The sequence below is a fragment of the Notechis scutatus genome, chromosome 9, assembly GCF_049901735.1.
Source record: "Notechis scutatus isolate UNSWTSFEM ecotype Mainland chromosome 9, rNotScu1.2, whole genome shotgun sequence".
In the NCBI taxonomy this organism is placed as follows: Eukaryota; Metazoa; Chordata; class Lepidosauria; order Squamata; family Elapidae; genus Notechis; species Notechis scutatus.
Window position 1 is genome coordinate 6,879,792 of NC_142017.1, and position 24,862 is coordinate 6,904,653.

Sequence of the window (24,862 nt, forward strand, 5' to 3'; positions counted from 1 at the left end):
GCCTCCTCTACCGTTGGTCAGTTGGTATCTCTTTGCGTTGCTCCGCAGCCAGCTAATGGCGAGGTGGGCCGACTCCTTCATGACGTCCCCCAACTGCCCGGTTAGGGTCAACTGGCCTTCCCCATCCATCCGACTGGCTTCCACAAACATGATCTCTCCACCTAATGGCGTCCAGGCCAAGCCGATCGCTACGCCTGGTTGATTCAGCCGCACGGACACCTGGCAGAAAGGAGAGGCAAGCCGTTCACAAGGCATCCTTTATCTGACCTGCCTCTAGAGTGACACCTGCATGAAATTCTTGGGTATAGAAGGGGCCAAAACCTGAAATGCTAAACTATGAGGACCCAGACTGTTGAGGGATTGTTGACTCTGCAAACCGCTTAGAGAGGGCTGTAAAACACTGTGAAGCGGTATATAAGTCTAAGAGCTATTGTCCTGCCCTTCCCTTCCCCTTCCTTCCTTCCACAATGGTTGAATGCAGTAATGTGGTATATAAGTCTAAGTGCTATTGCTGGCAAACTCTGCCCACTGCCAGCAGTTCAATTCTCATCAGCTCCAGGTTGACTCAGCCTTCCATCCTTCCGAGGTGGGTAAAATGAAACCCCAAATTGTTGGGGGCAAGAGGCTGACTCTGCAAACCTCTTAGAGAGGACTGTAAAAGCACTGTAAAGCAGTATATAAGTCTAAGGGCTATTGATATTTGCTCTGGCACACGACTAACCAGATACAGCTTTTTCACCGTTGGGTGGGCCAGGCTAGGCAGAATACAACTCGCTTATTCTTAATGGTATTACAGGCCATCAATGTATAGTACAGATAGTCCTCAACTTACAACTGTTTAGTAACAGTTCGAAGTTACAACGGCACTGAAAAAGTGACTTATCTCCGTATTTCAAACTTACGACCATCCTTATGGCCACATGATGAAAATTCATTTTGCCCCCTTCTGACAAGCGAAGTCAATGGGGGGAAGCCAGATTTCACTTAACAACCGTGTTACTGGCTCAACAACTGCCGTGATTCACTTAACGGGAGTGGCGAGAAGGGTCGTAAAATTGGACAAAGCTCATTTAACAAATGTCTCACTTATTAAGAGACCTTTTAGGCTCAATTCTGGTCGTAACTACCTGTAATTCCACACATAAAGTCATTCTGGTTTCAAACCTTAAAGCCCTGTGCAATTTGGGGTGTACTGTAGACCTTAAATGTCAGCACACACACACACACACCCTCCAGGTAAGCCAACTGCAGCCGTATTTGAAGGTCCTTCTCCAGAGGCTGCCACCTCATTTTGCGATGAAGGCAGCAATTAAAAAGGACCTTTTCAATTGCAACTCTTTAATTATGCTTAGGGTCAGATCTAATTACGGTGTGGATGCAAGCTCGCCAGGAAATCTCAAGGTTGCAGGAATGGAAGTTAAGAGAGAAGACGACAAGGCCATCCCTGGCCAACCTCTCCGTATAGATGTATCCGTATAATTCCCAGAAATTAAGCTCACCTTAACTCTTTTATCTTTCAATATGCCTTTTATATCTATCTATCTATCTATCTATCTATCTATCTATCTATCTATCTATCTATCTATCTATCTATCTATCTATCTATCTATCTATCTATCTATCTATCTATCTATCTATCTATCTATCTAATCTATCTATCTATCTATCTATCTATCTATCTATCTATCTATCTATCTATCTATCTATCTATCTCTATCTATCTAATCTATCTTATCTATCTATCTATCTATCTATCTATCTATCTATCTATCTATCTATCTATCTATCTATCTATATCTATCTATTTATCTATCTATCTCTATCTATCTATCTATCTATCTATCTATCTATCTATCTATCTATCTATCTATCTCTATCTATCTATCTATCTATCTATCTATCTATCACTGGTCCGATATTTATTTTATTTATTTATTTATTTTATTTTCTCAAGCATGCATTTGATAATATATATATATATATAAGTATAAACATGATTATACCTACATGAAATAGATACGAATAAAAGGGAACATTAAGACAGAGACAGTAGGCAGGTTGGTGCACTTATGCACGCCCTACAGACCTCTTAGGAATGGGGTGAGGTCAATAGTAGACAGTCTTAAGGTTAAAGTTTTTGCGGGTTTGGGGAAGGAACCACAGAGTCAGGTAGACATTGACCACTCTGTTGTTAAAGTCGTATTTCCTGCAATCAAGTTTGGTGCGGTTTACCTTGAGTTTGTATCTATTGTGTGCTCTTGTATCTGCAATACCTTTGCAAAACAGTTATTTCAAATCTATTCCCCCCACCCCCAAGGTTTTATTTCAGAATTCGACTCCCTTCCTTTCCCTAAATTTTGATTCTAGTCTCCTTTCGCGGGAGCTGTGCAGAGCACCAGCGCTTTGTGAGCTTACTGGCCTAAGGTATTCGTTTTAAAAATATTTCATTTGGAGAGGGGGGGGGTCTTCTTCCCCTTCCAGAAGGCTAATTGATTCCATTAATTTAGGTTTTCGGTTTCTCTTCCTCCGGCCAAGTGCTGACAGGCGAGGTCTAGATTTCCTGCTCGCTATTGATGGCAGAGGGGAGGTCAGAGGTGAAAACTCTCTGAGCCAAGGAGAAGCAGGGGGAAAAAAAAGAAAGAAAGAACGAGAGGCCCACAGAGAAAGCTGGAGGAAAGACAAACAAATGGAACCAAGGAGGAATGTTTTCCACTGGGACCCCACAAAAGAAAAAAAAATCCATGGCAGTTAAGGCCGGCCAAGGAAGCTGTTTCAGCACATATTGTTTGAGGCTGCTACCTAGTGATATTGGCTAATGGCCACACTCAGATGGTGACCATCTGGAGCTATTTGCAACTCTCCACTGGTCCAGAATGCGTATATATTTCTTGGAGATTTAATCTGGGGTTCCAAAGCCACTGGATCCCTTCTCACCCGAGACCTATATTTTAATGCAGCTATCACAGGTAGACACGTGACAAGTAGTTCGTATGTATCACTGCACTTGTCCCCAAAGATGTTTTTTTCAGGAGGCAACTGGTCTTCTTGGTTTTTTTTTTTTTTTGAAGACGTTTCACTTCTCATCCAAGAAGCTTCTTCAGCTCTGACTGGATGGTGGGGGAATGGAAGCATTTATACTCCTTGCAGACAGCTGGTCATTTGCATCCTTTTAGAGGGTCGTTGAGGCCACTTGGAGGTTTATCTGAGTCCTCAGGGTCACCTGAATAGCGCAAATGGTTCCTGTAGTCTGCAAATATTTTCCCTCTGGAAATCCATTCCTACTCCCAACACCATTCAAAGGGCGTCCATCCCAAATTGTATAGCTAAATCACTGCAGTTGTTAAGTTAGGAAACAGTTATTAACTGAATCCTGCTTAACCGCTGACTTTTCTCAAAAGGGAAAATGACATATGACATTTGGCAACCGCTCTTCCTAGGGTTTTATGTCTCCGGGCCTTTAATCGTCTTAGTTGCTCTTCTTCGCACTTTTGTTTTGTTTTGTGAAGCTCCCCAATCGAGACAGACACACTTTGGGTTTTGCCCCCAAGGCCAGCTGTTTGACTTGCAGGAGCTTTCAAAAGCTTCAGAGTCTAGGGAGGGGGAGGATCCCACCTTTGCAAAGACTTTCCTACCAACCGAGCAACAGCTGACTTGCACAAGCCGCACAGCCAACCAAGCAGAGCAAAGCTCCCCGAGCCAACAGAAGAAAACCAAGAAGAAGTCGTACCTCCAGGTCATACATTGGCGGGCCCAGGATGTCCTTCAAGGCATGGAAGTCAATTAAAATGGGCATTTCAGGGGGCAGAGCTAGGTCGGAGGCGTCGTGGAGGGTTTCCGGTTTGGGCTCTTCTGCGTTGTGTTCTTTCCAATCTGGAAGATAATTAAAAGGGAAAAAAAATATTGTTCATTTTTGTCAGAGCGTTTGCAGCACGACAAACCATTATGAGACAAACCAGAAGCAAAACATAGCACATAGAGATACACGGTAGGCAAAATAACTTACAAGCAAACTTTCTTTCTAGCTCTACATGGAGAAACTCCGCAATGAATACCGGACACAAGGAGAGAGAACACACCCTCTGTAACGGCTGCCTTATATGAACGCCTCTTAAAGGGACAGAACCCATCCCCAATCTTAAAGGGAAATACCCATGCTATGCTGAATCATCTTCATTTCATCAGCTTAACATTGCATTAGACTTACAGCATCTGGCAGCTATTACTGCTGCTGGTCAGCTCTTAAATCTTAATACCTCAACAGCTTTCCTACCTGAAAATGGGAGGGAAGAAAACCCATTTTGATGGCAGCGTCCAAACTGAATGATCATATTCCATCGAAGAACAATATTCTTGACTTAGCAATAGAACATTTAATGACCAAAGTTACAACAGTTCATTCAGTGACTGTTGAAACTTATGACCGCACTGAAAAAAAAGTGACTATTTTTTCACAGTTGTGGCTGTTGCAGCATCCCCAGGGTCACGTGATCAAAATTCAGATTCTTAGCAACTGACTCATATTTATGACGGTTGCAGTGTCCCGGGGTCACGTGATCCCCCTTTGCGATCTTCTAACAAGCAAAGTCAAAGGGGAAGCCAGAGTCACTTAACAACGGTTTCACTAATTTAACAACTGCAGGGATTCACTTAACAACTGTGGCAAGGAGAGGTGATAAAATGGGGCAAAATTCACTTAGCAAATGTCTCACTAAACAACAGAAAATTAGGGCTCAATTGTGATCATAAGTCAAGGACTACCTATAAGAAGCCAAAATATGACTAATCCTTTGGGTCATGCATGCAATCCGGACAAGCAAACATTGTTTAAAACCCGGCAGAATCTAATCTTGATATATAAATGTTGTGCTCCACGAAAATGAATTCATCTTCTAGACCAACTTTTATTCCAGACTGGGACAGAAGTTGAAGACAGACTGGGATTTGATACCACGCCTGAAGCCATGGTTTGCTGAATAAGCCAGGGTTATGTCTTTCAATCAAAGCAAACTAACCACAGCTTCCTTAGCCAATTTCTCATTTGTTCTCCCTCTCTGCAGAAACCTGCTTTCACTTGGCAATTTTCTAGACTGAACAAGCCAGGAAAACATTAAAACTAAAGACAAATAAACCATGTAGCCTGTGTTCACACCTTGGCCTAAACTACAGCATCGGTTGGTAAACCAACAATTAACTCTGATTTCAATCTGATTTCTTGCCTGCACATGCACTACTATTACTTCCCTGAGCCTTGTTTGCACGTTATGTTGTCCACAAAAGCACAGTGGGCTGAGCTTCAAACAATATCTTGGCCATAATACAATTTCCTTTTGTTATTTTTGGCGTAATGTCAGAGCCAAATTTTTGTTTTGGCTCTTGTTTAGTTCACACTCTTGAATTAATATCTCATGGAAGAAGTTTTTTTGATGGATTATGCCAAGTTTGGGGTTCTTTTACAGCAGGGTTCTTCAAGCTTGGCAACTTTAAGATGCATGGACTTCAACTCCCAGAATCCCCATCTAGCCTTTGTTAGTTTATAAGTAACTCAAGGTGGTGAACATAGCTAATACTCCTTCCTTCTCCTGTTTTCCCCACAGCGACAATCCTGCAAGGTGAGTTGGGCTGAGAATGACTGCCCAAACTCACCATGCTTTCACGTGCAGGACTAGAACTCTCCATCTCCTAGTGATTGGCCCAAAGTCAACCAATCAGCTTCGCTGCCTAAGGCAGGATTAGAACTCTCCATCTCCTGGTGATTGGCCAAAAGACAACCAACCTGCTTTCATGTGTATGGAAGGACTAGAACTCCCCATCCCCTGGTGATTGACCCAAGTCACCCAGCCAGCGTTCATGCCTAAGGCAGGACTAGAACTCACAGTCTCCTGGCGATTGACTCAAGTCACCCAAGACTCCTATTTCTGCTGCCTACCCAACTGGAATTGAAGCAAGCTTTCACCATTCACAATTCATGGCCAGTAATCTGGATTCAGCTTGATGGTTGAAGAAATGCGTGTCTCCATGACAAATTTCATGTTCAGGACAAATCCGATTCACTCCGGCATTGGCACAGACGCCTCCTCTTCCTCCTCCTCCTCTTTTCTCCTCCCCTTCCTCCTCCTCCTCCTATTCTTCTTCTTTTCTCCTCCTCCTCCTCTCTAATTTTTCAAACAAAGGGGGGAAAAAAACCCCTTTGCTTGTCTGGGAGTCGGGGATGCGATTCAAATGCCAGCACCAGGCAAAGGGCAAGCCTTTTGCCTGCCCATTTTGGCAGCTTCCCTTTCATTGCTCTGGTTTTGCCGGCTGCCATTTCAGACCACACAAAGGCAAGGCGGTCAGCAGATTTCCTCCAAATGGTCAAACACAAAGACCAAAACGGGGTGGTAAAAAAAAAGAAGAAAAAACCCACCCTTGAATTTTACACCATTTGGAAAACATTCCGCTTGCTGTTCCTTTCCTTGCTGGCAGCAATTTCCAGGTCCAGTTTCTACCCTGTGAATAGCTTCATTTGCTGAATTGTGGGGGGAGAAGGGGGTGGGGAGAAGTGGGGCTGGGGGAAGGAGATGCAGAAGACAAAGCTCCCTTTTTGTCCTGCGTTTAGTAGTAAACACGTCCCTCTAATGTTGCAAGGGAGAAGCTTCCCGCCTCTTCCACTGGTAACCACAGAAATCTTTTTTTAAAAAAATGCATCTGGAGCCGGGGATGTTTTGAGAGGGGATGAGAGTTGACTTCAGAATCAGACTAGAGACAGAAGGGACCTCGGAGGTCTTCTAGTCCAACCCTCCGTTCGAGCAGGAGACCCTATCTCATTTCAGACAAGTGGCTGTCCAGTCTCTTCTTAAAAACCTCCAGTGATGGAGCAACCACAACTTCTGTTCCACTGGTTAATTGTCCTCCCTGTTAGGAAGTGTCTCTTCAATCCCAGGTTGCTTCTCTCCTTGATTAGTTTCCACCCATTGTTTCTTGCCCTGCCTTCTGGGGCTTTGGATAAATAAGTGGGCTATCACCATCACAGGTCATCCTCAAGTTACCACCAATTGAGCCCAAGACTGGTGTTGCTAAGTGAAACATCTGTTAAGTGGGGTTTGCCCCAATTGATGATTTTTCTTCGCCAAGCTTAGGGTTAGGGAATGGCGGATGCAGCAGAAACAAGAACTCCACTGCACGGGGCAACCAGGTTTTGTATACAAACCTAGATCAGGAATGGGGAATATGATGGTCTTCTTTATGACCTGTGGACCTCGACACCCAACCATGGAATTCTGGGAGTTGGAAGTCCGTAGATCGTAAAGGGGGCCGTCATTCCTTACCCCTGGCCCTAGATGGGGAGGGGGGAAACACAATCTGAAACATATCCACATGGATTTTTCTCTGACCATTCCCATATGAATGGAAAGTCCTCCATCGGTGACTACTTTGATTTGCCAATCTTGCTTTCAAGAGTGACTTTTAAGCTTTCCTATTTTAAGCTGGGCCTTTTGATTTAGGCTAAGAATAAATTCAACTCTTTTTTTTTTTTAAATTGCTCCTTTCTCCTTTGGAAGAAAAGAGGGCTGGGAACAGAAATACGGCAAATAATTAAAATGTGCTTTAAAAGTTGCTTTCGAAATATATAGCCACAATTATTAGATGCTTATGTAGGCATAGCCAGTAAGAAAACATGAGGAATATGCCAATAAAAATACTTGTGAAAGACGCAGGCTGACATCTGTTTCTCTCTAGAGCGCAGAGGGTGTGAGTCATACAAACTTATGGGTAGCAAACTCTTCATCAACTTCTCCGTTGCCACCCAAAAGAGTCCCATCTTTGAAAAAAATGATTTGAGGTACAAGTTCAAGAGGTTAAAATGTTCTCACGTTGCACAGAGCTCTATAAAAATATACCTCCAAGTCTGGAGACTTGGTGACAGGATACATTCTCTTCAACGTCTAACAAGTTTTCAGCCAGACATTTAAAAAACAAAAAAAATCACTGCTCTAGAATAATGCTAAGTCTGCAGCCAATATAAATACGCCTGAATAATCAGTGAGTCTTAAATCTCAGGTTATATTAATATGTGGGAAACACACGTGGGTTCAAAGTTTTCATCGTAATAGAGACAGGCACATTTTTCAAGAGAGCTTATAAAAAAATCCTGAACGTACCTATGGTAAGTGTTGGAGCTCATAGATAAAATACCTGCTATGGCAGATAATTTTCTGTTTCTATGGCAATCCACTGAAACAAATACAAATCTCCAGCAATACTATCGGGATCGAACTCCAAAACAAATCAGAATTGGATTTTACTTTTAGCCAAAAAAAAAGTTTTTTAATCTTGTGAGGCTGGAAACGGTAAATGGAAGGCAGAGTGAACAGGAGAAATCTTTCCACAGTGACAGACACAGTTAAACCAGATATTTTCAATTCTTTTTGTTTCCTTCCAAAAAAATTGTTAACTTGAAGAAAATGACTGCCTTATTCCATGGCAATTGGGAGGCTATCAAATAGTAGAACACAGACTAATGGAGTTGGAAGGGACCTGGGAGATCTACTACTTCAATCCCTTGCCCGAGCAGGAGATCCTGTATCATTTTTGCAAACGGTTGTCCAGTCTCTTTTTGAAAACCTCCAGTGATGGAGCACCCACAACTTCTGAAGGCAACCTGTTCCGTTGGTTAATTGCTCTCCCCGTTAGGAAATTTCTCCTTCGTTTAGGTTGCTTCTCTACATGGTTAGTTTCCAACCATTGTTTTTTGCCTCCTCAGGTGCTTTGGAAAATAGTTTGACCCTCCTGGTTTTTGTAGGAGCCCCTCAAATATTGGAACACTGTTATCATGTCTCCCCTAGTCCTTCTTTTCTTAGACTTGACATACCCAATTCCTCTAACCATCCTTCGTATGTTTTAGCCTCCAGCCCCCTAATCTTTTTTGCTGCTCTTTCTCTGCACTCTTTCCAGAGTCTCCGTTAATAACTAAGAATTGATAATAATTAAGATTAGTATTCCGCTCACCCCTGGGTAGCAGCTTTATGAGCTGGAAGCACAGCCTTTGAAAAATAACACAGAAAGAGGGAAGGGAGAAACTCACAACACATGGAGATGTAAACCCACCCTTGCTTCAGAGATCAAATTGTGAGCCGAGCAACTGCTTCGGTCGCGCATTCACCTCTCAGCTATATACTCAGCTAAGATTTCCTTCTGACAGCAGATGTGGGGCAGATAATTCTCCTGTCTGCCATGAGAGATGAATGCCAAACACCTGGAAACGTTGCAGTTTTATTTCAGTGACGGACAAAACTATGCAAATCTAAAACTCAAAACATGGCAAGGGCCCCTTCTTGAGAAACTATCCAAGCTGGTGAGAGAGCTCGAGATCGGCCAGAATTTTTAAGAAAAGAGAAAGACGAAAACAATTTAAAAATAAATAAATAAAAATAAGGCAGCTTACAAACCTCCTTCTGTCCCTTCCGAGCGATCCAGCCTTGTCTCCTTGTGCTGGCTTTCGGCCACTTTGACGGCCACTGCCCGGCAAATGGCTCCCAGTTTGCGATCCAGAGAACGAACTCCAGCCTCTCGGGTATAGCTAGCAAAAAGCAACGGACAAGGATCGCCTTTCAGTGTGTGAACGGAAGCAAACTTCACCCAGAAATCTTGGAAATGGCTATGGACGTTACTAGCTACCCTGAGGGGTCTGCAAATTATCTAAATTGCAAAACAATACAGGCCAAGGGTTGCAATGAAGCCATTTCTGCGCCTCAGTAGTTCTGCAGAGGATGCCAATTGTGTTCCCTGCAATTGTGGGGGTGAAACTCACAATGAAGACGTGGTAGAACTTATCTATGGAGATTCTCGGTCATCTGGTTCATGGTTGCCCCAAAGGTGCTTTTTTTCAAAAGGCAACTGGACTTTGTTTTTCCTTGAAGATGTTTTGCTTCTCATCCAAGAAGCTTCTTTAGTTCTGACTGAATGGTGGAGGATGGAACTATTTACATTCCTTGCAGCCACCCCACCACCATTCAGCCAGAACTGAAGAAGCTTCTTGAATGAGAAGAAAAACATCTTCAAGGAAAAACAAAGTTAAGTTGCCTTTTGAAAAAAAAAAACCATCTTTCCGACATGGCAGAATTTGGTTCTCAAAGTAAAATAAAGATAATCATAGATGATAAGCACACAAATTGGAAACGGTAAGCTAGGATCACTGATCAGCCCTAAACTCTGCTTCTTCTAAGACAACCTCAACACACACACAAACAAACACAGCTACTATTGCGTTGCTTCTCTCCCTTGCAAATCTCTTTTCCTTTCTGAAACCCAAAATGAGGAGATCTGTTCAAAGACTCAGCGTGAAAAAGTCATTACCTTTGCCTGTGGTTTTTTTTTTTTAAAAAAAAAAACATTGTCTGCCTTTTCTGCTAATCATCCAACTAGTAATAATAGGTAACTGATGTTTGGTATTATTACTACTATTATTGTTATACCGTCTGAACTCCCAATGACCCTGGGAGTTTTGCAAATTTAAAATATAATTTAAGAATGAAGACCTTGTATTAATGAGCAGGGGCATGGATGCTACCAAACCCTGCTCTTCCAAAGCTCTCTGATAGTACAATATTCCAAATTTAGAACTGCTCATTTCCCACAAGCAACAACAACCAAAAGAATGTTGCACAGAATTGAAAATGCAGAAAATCATTACCGGGTGATAATCACCAGTGTTGTTTCTTGGGGTATCTGAACCTGTTGCGGAGTGAGACCATGCTGTTCCAGCTGCTTCGGAATCAAATGCCGATGTGCAATTTCTATCTTCTCTTCTTGTGTGTATCCTTTGAAACGGTGCGGTGAGAAGAGAGAGGAGCTGACATTTAGAAATGCCATACCTACTGAATAGATGATCATCCAGAAAATCTCAAGACTGTGCAGAAATGGACAAACTAACCCTAGCCTTAAAAAATAAAGATTCTTCAACATATTACAACAATTGGAATTGCTGGTATAAATGGTTAGACCAAAGATAGACTATATATTATAAAGTTAAAAAGAATGGGACAAACTTATATGAGTGCAATCTAAATACAGATATGGATAAGATGTGCGTATATGAGATAAAACAAGAAGAGAAAAGATCTTACAAACTGTCGAAAATGAGAATGTTTTTAACTGTTCACTTTCTCTGCTTTGTCTTTTCTTCTTTTGCTTTTCTTTTCGCGTTTCTTTCTTTTTCTTTTGTTCTTTTCTGCTATTTGTGTTTGTGTTGTTGATTTGTTTTTAATTGTAAATTCAATAAAATTTGGTAAAAAAAAAAAAAAGAAATGCCATTTTAAAAGACAGCAACCTTGGTTTGAAAGTGAGAGAAAAGGCCGAGACGAGATATTCCAGACACCTGTTAAGGTGACTTAGTGTAGTTAAGTCCTTGACTTGCAGTGGCAACCAGGGTGGGAACTTCCGTCACTCAGCCAGGTGGTTGTTAAGTGAGGGAATGCCCAATTTTTTACGACCTTTTCGCCATGATTGTCAGGCGAACTTGACTTTCCCTCAACAACTTTATTTGTCAGAAGGCCTCTGGGAACAGAATGGGGCAACTCGCTGAGGCCGACTTGTCCCCAGCCAACTTGACCCTGGGAAAACTCACCGCAGGACAATTCAACGTGGATGTCAACTCATAAAACATTCCTGTGCCAGTTTTAGTAGTTGCCATTTAAAAAAAAAAGGTGGGGGGGGGGGGAGGAAATCTGGAAGAGCAGTGTAGCAGTTTGGAAGCAAAAGTACATTCCAACTCTTATCTTTAAAAGATTGTAACTAAAATACCAGACCTTTTGCTCACAAATATATTTAATTGGAGAACGTGAATGATGACACCCAGCCCTGAACATGCTCAATTGGAGAATCTGATTTATGACACACCCAGGGGGGAAAGGGGAATCAGGGTCACAGGGGACTATGAATTACCTATGCCAGAGTTGGCTTCATACAGGGCAGGGCCAGTAATTCGCCTCTCATAAATCCTTTGAAGTTTTTTGAAGTTTGGCTCGAGAATCATGATTTACTTGGGGCAATTGCTGGAATCCTGACAACGGGATAATTCAAGGGAGGGACAGGTAGAATTGCAGCTCACCATCCCCGCCCAGCCTCGAGGACTTCTAACCTGAGAAGGTTCAAACCTAAAGCAAGACAAGCCCCTTTGCAATTCACTTGTCTCTCTCTTGAGTCATGCCGTGTTTGAATTGTCCCACAGTGGGTTTTTCCATGGGGAGTTGTCCCGTGAGGAGTTGGCTGGGGTGAACTGTCCTAGCCCACCTCGCCCCAGGAAGATTGCAAATGGCGATCACATAGGACCCTGGGATGCTGCAACCATTGTAAATACTTGACGCCATTTTGGGAGCATCTTCAGGGCTGGTTGGAGCTGTGGGAACGGGAGGGGCAGGGGTGGGATTCTATCGGTTCGGACTGGTTTGGGTGAACCGGATGTTTTCATCTGGTTTGCTGAACTGGTATTTCAACCAACCGGTTGGCCCTGCCCACCCCTCCCCTCCCCGGAGGTCTCCACTCAATGCAGGTAAGTGCAGGGTCTGTGTGGCGGCTCTGGGAGGGGGAAAAACAGGCCTTCCGGAAGTCCGGAAACAGGCCTGTTTCTGGCTTCCAGAGGGCCTCCAGACCCTCGGGGAGGCCGTTTTCGCCCTCCCAGAAGCCCAGGGGAGGCCTCTGGACCCTTGGGAGGGTGAAAAATAGCTGAGAGTCCAGAAACGGGCCTGTTTCTGGCTTCCAGTGGGCCTCCAGACCCTGAGGGAGGCCGTTTTTGCCCTCCCAGAGGCCCAGGGAAGCCTCTGGACCCTTGGGAAGGCGAAAAACGGCCCTCCCGGAAGTTATGGTAGACCACGCCCACCATGTCCACGCCCACCCAGCAACCGGGCAGCGAACCAGTCGCTGGGATTTTTGAATCCCACCCTTGGGGAGGGGGGGTTCTATAGGGAGCTCGGGACTTGTAGCCAAAATAGAATTATTTCTCCTAGGAACCAAGGATGTTCTCACCAGGTGCCGGGGAGGCGTGGACTGGAACCAACTGGATTTGGGGATATGATTGGATTGGACCCTGTGATGGACACATGGATTGGGGAAAAGAACTATGATTTTTAATTTGGGTGGGGAAAACCGTGGGACCTTCAGAGTCGGGTTTTCACCAGACGGGCCAATATGACACACCTAATAAATCTGTGCTTTGAGGAACCCCTAGGCCTCAACAGGTTTGATTGCATTGGGTCTATTACTTGGAACTCTGACATACGTCCCCTCTCTCGGAGATGCGCACCTGTGCAGTCACACCTACACATGACAGTGATTCGTGCTTGGGTTACCTGGAACCTGAATGATCTCCATTCTGTCCAACAAAGCCGCTGGGATGGTGGCAGTGGTATTAGCAGTGGCTATGAAGAGGACTTGAGACAGATCGAATGCTACGTTTAAGTAATGGTCGGTGAAGTTATGGTTTTGCTCGGGATCCAAAACCTTTTAAAAGCAGAAACAAACAAACAAAAAATAAGTTTTTTTTTTTAAAAAAATTACCTTGCCTATTTAATTAGTCTCATTTAGCTAAATACATACGGCTACGTTTTTTTTAATGCATCATCACGTCACACAAAAAAGAAAACATAATCGTAGGATGATTTTCTAAACAGTAGCCCAAAAGATCTTTTCTTTTTTTTTTAAGGTTCACTTGGCCTCTCCATAGTTCTAGATATGCAGTATATTTCAAATTCTATTCGTCGTTTTAACCTCTTCAGAAGAAAATATGCTTCAGGGATGGAAAGAAAGTGACAGTTCAGAGAAGGCAATTGGGCCAGGTTTTTTTTTTTATTTAAGCGGATCCTTGTAAAAGGACTAAGACGGTAGAAATATGGGCCATACCATTTCGGTCCAGAGATGGGACTGAAATGGTATGGTCCAGATACCTTTCAATTCTGTAACACTGAGAAGAAATTTGAGGTTTCCAACTCTCCTTGATGAGAAACAGTTCCAGTGCTGAAAAAAGAATCATGTAAAATTAGGATATGGCTATAAAATTAGGATATGGATCTGTATGATCCCAGGGACGAGCTCTGTTACATTAAGACGTGATGAACAAGATCCACTCCCAATGGGAGGACAAGACTTTGCAGCTGCAGCTTTGTTTTGGAAGAAGGCACTCAACCCACAATCCAGAGAACTTGTCAAGTCAACAAAACTGCTTGAGGGCAAGAGAAGAAGACACCCAAAATGAATCATACATAAGGGACTTAACTCTCTATAGGTGGAAAGAAGCCAGAAACTCTGACAGCTTTCAGAGTCTGTTCTAAGATCTCTAGCAACCTTCCATAACTTCCAGATTGGTTGGGGCTATGCCTTCCAAGCCAATAGAGAGAAAGCTGCTTTTCAGAAAGTATTTCCAACTTTAAATTGACCGTGTTTGCTAGTAAAATATTTATATGCCTCTTACGATCCATAAGCATACAGCTACAGGTTAGTCTTCCACTTAAAGGCCACAACCGAGCCCAAAATTTATCTTGGTAAGCAAGACAGTGGTTCAGTAAATTTTGCCTCTTTTTACAACCTTTCTGGCCACCGTTGTTAAGTGAATCGCCGCACTGACTTTGCTTGCCTGAAGGTCGCAAAAGGGGATCAGGTGACTCTGGGACAATGCAACTCCTTCCCTCAAAACGACGCTATAGAGCACTGCACACCAGAACAACTAGACACAAGGATAGTTTTTTCCCGAACGCCATCACTCTGCTAAACAAATGATTCCCTCAACACTGTCCAACTATTTACTAAGTCTGCACTACTATTACTGTTAATCTTCTCATCATTCCTTATCACCCATCCCCTCCCACTTGTGACTGTATGACTGTAACTCTGTCGCTTGTATCCTTACAATTTATATTGACTGTTTCCTAGTATGATTTGATTGCTTATTGTATCCTATGACTATCATTAAGTGTTGTACCTTATGATTCTCGACTCTTGATGAATGTATCTTTTCTTTTATGTATATTGAGAGTATTTGCACCAAGACAAATTCCTTGTGTGTCCAATCACACTTGGCCAATAAAGAATTGAATTCTATTCTATTCTATTCTATTCTATTCTATTCTATTCTATTCCAATTCCAATTCCAATTCCAATTCCAATTCTATTCTATTATTCTATTCTATTCTATTCTATTCTATTCTATTCTATTCTATTCTATTCTATTCTATTCTATTCTATTCTATTCTATTCTATTCCATTCCATTCCATTCCATTCCATTCCATTCCATTCCATTCTAATTCTATTCCATTCCATTCCATTCTAATTCTATTCATATTGCTGCACTGTAATAGTTTTTATTTTGTCTATGTACCACTTCAACAAATGTAAATGAAAAACTTTGTAAACCACATCGGACAAATAAATATTGAAACTTATGGTTATGCCACTGAAGGCTCCCTCAGTTTCTCATTGTTCGGTATTAATTCCCTTAACTCCAGCCAACAAGCCGCATTCTTTCAAATTCATGCGTTTCCACTTCAGTGTATTTCTTGAGATGTGTTAAGCAAGCCATGTTACGTTACTGTGAATAATTCTCACGTAATACAGGATGGAACTTCCACAATGCCCGAGCTATGACATGCTTGCTGTCAACATAATTTATCCTTTCCATTATGGAATGAACACACATCCTTTTTGCTTATCGGCTTGAATTATGGCCTGGAAGAGTGCTGCTAATTAAAATTATATATCACACATGAACAGGGCTGGGGTTTGAACATTTGTCAAAGACAGAAAGCCATCTCAATTAGCTTTTCTTACTACAACTTTTAAAATTAATATAATACACGGGAAGAGTTGAGGGAGAATCAGCAGCCCTGCCAGACAGACAAATCCTAATATTTGTGTCGAAAGCTTGTTCCGTAGCTATTCAAAATAGCAGAAAAAGCACCAGAAAATTGTTCCTTCCCTGTCTTTGTAATAGAAATCAGCTACTTGATCAACTACTTTTATATTGCAGAGATCTGAAATTAACCTCCAGCTACCGAGAAAGCTTAGACCCAAAGGTGTTTTTTTCAAGAGGCAATTGGGCTTTCTTGTTTGTCTGTAAAGTTGTTTCACTTCTTATCCAAGAAGCTTCTTCAGCTCTGACTGGATGGTGGGGAAATCAAAGGATGTATACTTATAGATTCCCCACCATCCAATCAGAGCTGAAGAAGCTTCTTGGATGAGAAGTGAAATGTCTTCAAAGAAAATCAAGGAAGTCCAGTTGCTTCTTGAAAAAAATAAATCTTTGGGACAACTGTGACCTGGATGACTGAGAAACTTCGTAGAGAAAGCTTGGAGTAATTTGCAATTTCCAGCAGTTTCCCTTCTCATGAAGCGAAGCTTTCATTCACAGGATTTAAGACAGAATCACAAACTTTGCACTAAATTCGTCAGCATACAAGTGAAATTGCCCAGGGGGGGGAAAGTTGCTTTTTTTCTAAGAACGGTATCACTGCCTTAAATTAAGTTTTATTTAGCTTGACTTTCGGTTTTCAGTCACGGTGGAGGCTTTGCAAAAGTCATGAAGAAGGTGTGAAGGTAATAATCTGCCCTATTTATTTTACTATCAAAAGACTGTTTGCACATACGAAAAGATTCCAGGGACCACTGCGATCCTTTATCACCTGAGCACGAAAGAAAGGTATCATCTTCAGGCTCTTGGTTGCAATGTTGTTGTTGTTGTTTTGGGGTTGTTGTTATTGTTTTTGGAATGAAAATAAGAGTAAAAAAGAAGCTTTTGTGCATTCGGAATTCCTATTCCCATAACAAGCAGAATAATCTCTGCAAACATTTAAAGGCTGCCCGGTACTTTCTGCACAATTTCTCTTGTCTACAAACGTTCTCCATTAAGAAGCACTCCGATTCCTTTTTGTCCACTCTGACCTTCAAGAGAGGACATCTAAATATAGAATGAATGTTTCCTTGTTGAGAACAAAACTGGAAATATGAAGACATTCCACTCTGATCAAGCAACCAATGCACCTTGACCTTAAGCCAACACATTGAAAAACTCCAGCCTTTTCCCCAGCTACATGTGGCAGAATCTATTTATTCAATTAATTCGTATTTAATTGAACCCCATTTTTCTGAATGCTTCAGGTATGTTAACAGCCTTCTGGTATTTAGGAAACTAACGTATTTCCTCACCTGCATAAGGGCAGATTGTTGCCAAACAGTTAGGGAAGTGCTTTGACCATCTGAATGCCTCCTATAAAACAGGGGTGAGCAGGCTCCACTTTCATTTTTAATATAACGCCGTGACCCACAAATCAGAGCATAATGCAAACATATGTTTACTTGGAATTACTCAGAAGAATTACAAGCTCGGGAATTTGCTTTGAAAGCCAAAATGAAATGCACAGCAACCACAATTCTTCCCCACGCCAATACAATCCTGGTTATCCACAACCTCCACAAGTTTCTTTTTAATATATAAATTTCAGCACTATGTAAAGATGGGATAAAACATTTGTTGCAGACGCTATTTAACAACCGAGAAATGTTAGCAATCTACTTCAAATCATATAAAATACCCAGATGTAGAATCTCTCTGATTTAGCCACAAGACTAGTAATAATCCTCTCTGTTTTGTTGTCCCAAACAGAGGCAGCTTTGTGATATAACACACTGAGAAAGTAAACAGAGTGACTTTTTACGTCTAATTATAACCATTCTTAACACCATAGCAATGCCAAGTTGCACCAAGCCATCCATCTTGTTTCCAAGGGAAAACAATGGTTTCCTAATATGATGGGATTGTAGTACTTGAGAAATATTTAATGAGGGGGAAAAAACTTGTCTAATGGCAAATGACTTGTAATTTTGTCCAGCACCAAATACTTGCTATTTCACCAATGCAACTGATCTGTTCTCCCTTTCTATTCCTGTTAAATAAAAATGCCCATCCTTAAGACTATTAATCCCACGTGCTTAAGTGCTTACTATCATGAGCTTCTCGTCCAAAATAGCTATCATTCTTAACATGTTCTCCTATATTAACTTAATTGGACTTTTTTTTTTTTTTTTAGAAAATAATGAATGGTCTCCAGTTTCATTTCTCTACCACAGACAGCCAATATGGATGCAGCGGGGATGTTCTGTTAAAATTAATGAATTGAACAATCATGCTTTTCATTTCACTTCAAAAAGCTAATCACTCTCTGTTTTAATAGTTTGAAAATAAACCAGGGATTCTCCTCTCCTGAGAGCTGAAACAGACATCAAGGACCCAAAATGTGATATTCTTTATGACGTGTTTTCCTTAAGAGGTGAAATTTACCTCAAATGTCTGTCAGAAAATCTATTTCATAACGTCCCTGTGTTGGAACCCTGACCCAAATATAATTGTTCTGCTTTTCTGTACAATCAAAGTGTGAAGCTCTGTGTGGTATTTGGAGTTAGAATAAACCCGGAAACTTGGCTTCTCGTTTCTCAAATCAAATACCCCTCTCTCAGGAAGACTTTCAAAGGGTTGAGCATGTCATGCCATGGAGCACAGTCCTTTCAAGGCCACAGGCCTGCCTTGGTTTCTTAAACATTGCAGAAAGAGTCCATTCCACAGGAATTTGGGCCTTTTAGGTGTCCTGCTTGAGCAGGGGGTTGGACTAGAAGACCTCCAAGGTCCCTTCCAACTCTAATGATGTTCTATGTCAGGGGTCTTCAACCTTGACAGCTTTAAGACTTGTGGACTTCAACTCCCAGAATTCCTCCTCCAGTCATGTTAGCTCAGGAATTCTGGGAGTTGAAGTCCACAAGTCTTCAAGTTGCCAAGTTTGAAGACCCTTGTTCTATGTTCGAGTGCAAGGGTGTCAAACTCAAGGCCTGGGGGCTGCATCCGGCCCATGGGATGCTTAGATCTGGCCCGTGGGCCCATCCTGGAAACAGCGAAGGACCAGCCCATGGTGCTCCGGGGCTCTGTTTTGGGCCACGATGGCCTCCTGCAACCCTCTGCCAGCAAAAACAGAGCTCAGGGAAGTCACACGTGGCCCTCCTGAGCTCCGTTTTCGCTGGCAGAGGCCTGCAGGAGGCCGTCATGGCGGAAAATGGAGCCTCGAGTGACATCGAGCTGGCCATGCCCCCCGGCCACACCGCCCCCCCCCAGCCGAGGTCAACCCTGATGTGGCCCTCAATGAAATTGAGTTTGACACCCCTGTTCTAACATGCAACTTGCAGAATTTTGGCTGAGAACATTGGAACTGAGGTCCTGACCCATCTGGAGAGCATCCCAATTCTTACCTCTAGTAATGCAGCTGCGGGATCACCTTGCAAGCTCTTTCCAAGCTTGTCCACCTCATCCAGGAGAAAGACAGGGTTGTTGACCCCAACAGTCTTCAGGCCATTGATGATACGGCCAGGCATGCTGCCAACATACGTGCGCCTGGCAAAAAGGGAAAAAAAAAAAAACGGGAAAAGTTGAGACGTTAAGAGTATTGAAAAACCGGAGATGTGAGCACGGCTCAAGTTATGTGCGCGTGCCATCCCACAATGGCTGCCTAAGTGGATGGAGTTTAGCAGAGATGGCTAAACTGACAGCTTTGATTAAAGAAATAGACGCAATGAAATTTGTTTCCACTTGGAAACCGCTTCTGGACTTTGTGCTCGAGGTGGGAGAAAAAAAAATAAAACATTGATTTTGGGTTTTGCCAATCAAATAGGTTCGGTGTTACAGAAATGGCTAGGATAAACTATTATATAGAAGTAAAAAGTTTAAGGTTTATGTTGTTATCTTATTTACCAAAAGGAAGTCTGGAAGTCAATTTTTTTCCTTCTACCCTATACTTTTCTCTCTTCCCTTTTCCTCTCTCATTTTACCTTTATTTTTAAAATACATTTTTTTGTGTTTTATGGTTTGTTAATAATTAATAAAAATTTTGAACTACCAAGTTATGCAAGCGCATCAGCAAGAGTGAGAAATTGCCCGAAAAGACAAAAATACATGGACTACGTTGTCATCCTGAAAAAGATTTATTCAAATGAAGTAACATAATCAGAGCTATGAAAATGTATCTAAGAGAATCGGATCAATTGTCCAGATTTATCTGCTTCATGGGAGCTTTGCAAGATCTCAGCAAAGAGACCCTCAGCAGCCCCCAAATTAGGCATTTTTGTGAAACAGCCCATCATTTCAGAAAAGTCACTTAATAAAGGCACAAAAAATAAAATGCCCCAACTGATTTTTTTAACTCTGAGGGCAAAATTGGACATTCAAACATCCTCCCGTGAGTTTTTGAATGCCAACTGATGGTGCTACCGATTTTCTTTACATTGTTAGTTTGATTAAACAAGAGGACCAGCTCAAATCTGAATCAAGAACAGCTGGAGAGCAGGCCTAGATATAAGGGTTCTATTCGAGCATGAGGATAAACCATACTTTACTGTAGCAGAAATAAATCCAGCCTCTGCTTAGACTTTGGGACAAGAAGGTTTTTTTATTTACAATAAAAATCTTTGTATAGATGTGTGTATGTGCATAGACAGAGTGACTTATTCTTATTTGCAATTTATGATATATTATCACTAAAAACACCCAGTAACTTCACATAGTGAATCCTTAGCAGAGTTCGTGAATTTCCTGCAACTAAATCTCACGCACCCAAAACATTAATCAAGTAAGGTGGGTGGATGATTATAAAACACCGTGTAACTTCCATTTAGCTAAAATGATGGAGAAAATGTGGCGTTATATAATGGGGGGTGGCTAATAAAATCCAGCTGGGGATGGAATGTTTTGCCAGCCTCCTTCCCAGGCCCCAAATGATGTCAGAGGGCAGGATATAAGCCAAGCTCCACCCCAAGTACAGAGAGAGAGAAAGGGGAGAGAAGAAAGAGAGAAAGAATCAGAGAGAGAGAAACAGAAACAGAGAGAGGGGGGGAGGGAGAGAGAAAGAATCAGAGAGAGAAATAAAGAAACAGAGAGGTGGGGGGAGAGAGAGGGAGAGAGAGAAAGAAACAAAGAGAAAAATAGAGAGGAAAACAGACAGAGAAACAAAGAGAGAGAGAGAGGAAGAGAGAGAGAAAAACAGAGAAAGAGAAACAGAGATAGAGAAAGAGGGAGAGGGAGAAAGAGAGAGAGAAATAGAGTGGGGGGGGAAGGAGGGAGGGAGAAAGAGACAGACACACACAGAGAGAAAATATCTTGTTGCTTCTGCACTTTTTACCACTCAGTGAGACAGATTAAAAACTTTTCTCCCGCATGGAATAAGAAAAATAATTCTTCAAAGCAGTTGACTTGTTTATGTTCTCCCGCGATGTGTTTCCCCCCAATCTGTAGCATCCCGAGCCGCCTGGCCAGAAGGCTCAGAGGGTGTGTCCACCAAGTCCATACAAACAAGTTCCTAGCCCTTTTCGGTCTATTATTAGACCTAAAGAATGCAGACAATAAATGAGTTGTTTTCTTTTCCTTGGCCTGGCGCTGGCCGGGCTGGCTGGGACTGCAAAGCCTCTGGGTTAGTTAGCTGCCTCCCGGGACCAAAACACAAAACAGAACCAACATCAAACTTCTCCCAGACAGGATCCAAGTCTAAGATTTCCACCATCTCTCTCCAGCGTGCCTGGAGGGATTTAATAAGGACATGTTGTTTCGAAGGGATAAATGATGAGAAACTTTCTAAGCTCAGGGCAAAACCATTCAATATCTGGTTTCACAGAAAAGGATGGAGAGCCTTTCTTTCAAGTGAACCAGGCTAGGTAACCTGTGAGATTTTGACCTTTTTTTTTTTGGACGGAAATAACAAATACAGGTAGTCCTTGACCTACGAGCACAATGTTGCTAAGTGAAACATTGGTTAAGTGAGCTTTGCTCCATTTTATGACTTTTCCTGCCTGACAACTGCAGTGATTCAGGCAGGTCGTAAAGGGGGGGGGGACTCATTTAACAACTGTCTTACTTTAGCATAAAAAAACCTGGGTCATAAGTCAAGGACCACTTGTATAAGGAGTTAAAAATTATCGTGTTTTCCTCAGGAGCCATTTGGTTTGTTGAACAAGCCCAAGAGCCCGAGATGACAAATGAAGCGAAGGCATTTGCAAAGCTTCGGCTGTCATATATGCTGAAACAAAATTAAACAAATGGAATTCTGGCTTAGCTGTCAAAATCTGAACCCAGCTAATCTGTCCCAACTGAAACAAAAATTTCTCTGAAAGTCTCTAAGCCCTTGAAAGCCGGTGCACAAGGAATCAGACAATGATCGAACCAGTCAGGAAGGAGGAAATTATTATAAAATGTACCTGCCCTGAAACACTTTCTCTATTATTATTTTTTTCACTTACCCAAACCCCATAAATTATTAAGAATAGATAAAAAGGATAAAAAAGGACTTTAAGGGAAGGGCACCAGAGAACAGTGGATGTCAAAAAGCAGTTCAACAACACATATTCCCTTAAATCTACTGCAGTAAAACAAATCCACCAGACATTAAAGTGATGAATTTTAACTGGGTTGCATTCCTAAGAAGGTAGCCTGATGCATTTGGACTGGAGAAGAGCAACGATCAAAATCCTAGCAAGCCACAAAGGTCACTCTGCAACTCTTATTCTCTCTCTCTCTCCAAATTACCTTTGAGTTATTGCGGGGAAGAAATTCCACCATGGAAGGGTGAAAGAGTTCACCTCAATGCCTAACTTTTAGAGCCCCTTGGAAGGGGAGGGTAAATAAACTGTGAATAATGCTGCTGCAAATCACACTCACTGAGTCAGCAAGGAAAAGCTCTCATTATATCCAAAGCACATCCTGCTTCGTGTACATAAGCAAAATGTGTCAAAAAGGCATCACGATTGATGGAATCATATCTGGGTAATGGATATTACAGGGAGGTCCCTTTTCACCTTTTCACTTGATGAGCTGGTGGACAGACCCAAGAGCTTCATACAAAACTTTACACAGTGAAAAAGGAAGACAAATTAAAATGCAAAGAAGCGGGGGGAACGGGACACCTGTGGTTAAAGAGCTACCATTTTATTAGATTTAAATTAGAATAGAATATAATTCTTTACTGGCCAAGTGTGATTGGACACACAAGGTCTTGGTGCAAATGTTCTCAGTGTACATAAAAGAAAAGATACATTTGTCGAGAGTCAAGAATCATCACATATAACACTTAAAAATAGTCATATGGTACAATAAGCAATCAAATCATACTAGGAAAAAGTCAATAAAAATTGTAAGGATTCAAGCGACAAAGTTACAGTCATATGAGCTCTATTGGCCAAATACTCTGTCCTAGTCATTCCCTCACAGACTTTTAACCCTATGTAAATTTCTGTTACTTCATAATGCCTTAGTAAGATCACACTTGGAATATTGCACCCAGTATTGGAATATTGCACCCAGTATTGGAATATTGCACCCAGTATTGGAATATTGCACCCAGTATTGGAATATTGCACCCACTCACCATCATTTAAAAAAATGTTGAGAGACTCTAGAAATACAGAAAAGAGCAACAAAGATGATTAGGGGACTGGAGGCTAAAACATATGATGAACAGTTGCAGGAACTGGGTATGTCTAGTTTAATGGAAAGAAGGACTGGGATAACATGATCGCAGTCTTCCAATATTTGAGGGGCTGCCACAAAGAAGAGGGAGTCAAGCTATTCTCCAAAGCACCTGAAAACAGAACCAGAAGCAATGGATGGAAACTAATCAAGGAGAGAACTAATAAAGAACCTGGAATGAAGAAGAAACTTTCTGACAGTTAGAACAATTACGCTCTTCAAAATACTCCTTGTCTTTAGGTTCTTCAATGAAAGGCATAGAACATCCTCTAGTGGTCCTCATTTGAACAGCAACCTGACATGTTTTGCTTTTCAAAAGTCTAACCAATAGATGAGAGATGTGTAAACCAAGTTACCAGCTTTCCCCTATGCCTGTCATCAAAATAGGTTAGGATGTGACGAAACTGGAACTGAGCAAATGGCAATTGTACACGTATTTATAATGTATTTGACTTACTGGGAAACACATGAACACCAACCTTTGGAAACCCTTGCCATAAATTCCAGCAGGTTTCAGGTGGTAACAAGAGTTACCTGTAGTGCCAATCAGTCCCACTATCCCAGTTCCCAACTCTCCTGCACTGGATTCAAGAGTCTATTGAGGAATTCTAGGTGTCTTTGATAAAATGCAACCATTGGAAAATCTGATCAAGAAACTCTATGTCAGTGTTTTTCAACCAAAGATAGATGGACTTCAACTCCCAGAATTCTCCAGCCAGATATTTGCCCGAACAAGTATACGACATTTATTCATAGAACAGATAATAGAAGTAGGGCAGGTGTTCTAACAAGCTAACCTGAAGCAGGCTGACTGACATACAATCATTATTAAGATATGGTGGTTTCAGAGATCAGCATGAGAAGAAGTTGGTAGCGTAGCGGAAGCGTGGAACCAACTCCCAGTGGAGGTAGTGGGTCAGTCATCAGTAACTGAGTTTAAACATGCTTGGGATAAACATTGTCTGACAAAAATTAAAAATAAAATATAAATAAAATATAAAAATAATTAAAAATAAGAAAAAGAAAGAAAGAAAGAAAGAAAGAAAGAAGAAAGAAAGAAAGAAAGAAAGAAAGAAAGAAAGAAAGAAAGAAAGAAAGAAAGAAAGAAAGAAAGAAGGAAGGAAAGAAGGAGAGAAAGGAAGGAGGAAGGAAGGGAAGAAGGGACGGGGGGAGAGAAAAAAGAAAGAAAGAAAGAAAGAGGAAGGAAGGAACGAGAAAGAAATCAAAGGGTAAACTAGTTTTTTTTCTGCCCTCAGTTTTCGGTTTCTATGAGACTTTATCCAGGTTACGATCAGCAGTGCAAATTCAAGCTGCACCCAATGTGAACAGAAGGGGTCCCAATGCATGGA

At 41.8% G+C, this 24,862-nt stretch overlaps 1 protein-coding gene across 1 annotated transcript in view; it reads right to left on the bottom strand.

Annotated features, from left to right (window-relative positions):
• The window catches only part of LONP2 (lon peptidase 2, peroxisomal), a 44,018-nt gene that overhangs the window by 8,953 nt on the left and 10,203 nt on the right, over positions 1 to 24,862 (bottom strand). Inside the window, exons 8-13 of the mRNA XM_087971483.1 lie at positions 19,256 to 19,397; positions 13,323 to 13,473; positions 10,670 to 10,796; positions 9,426 to 9,556; positions 3,728 to 3,870; positions 12 to 219 (exon numbers count right to left, since the gene is read on the bottom strand). Of these exons, the coding sequence (XP_087827609.1) occupies positions 12 to 219; positions 3,728 to 3,870; positions 9,426 to 9,556; positions 10,670 to 10,796; positions 13,323 to 13,473; positions 19,256 to 19,397 (902 nt within the window). The remainder of the gene's footprint in view (positions 1 to 11; positions 220 to 3,727; positions 3,871 to 9,425; positions 9,557 to 10,669; positions 10,797 to 13,322; positions 13,474 to 19,255; positions 19,398 to 24,862) is intronic.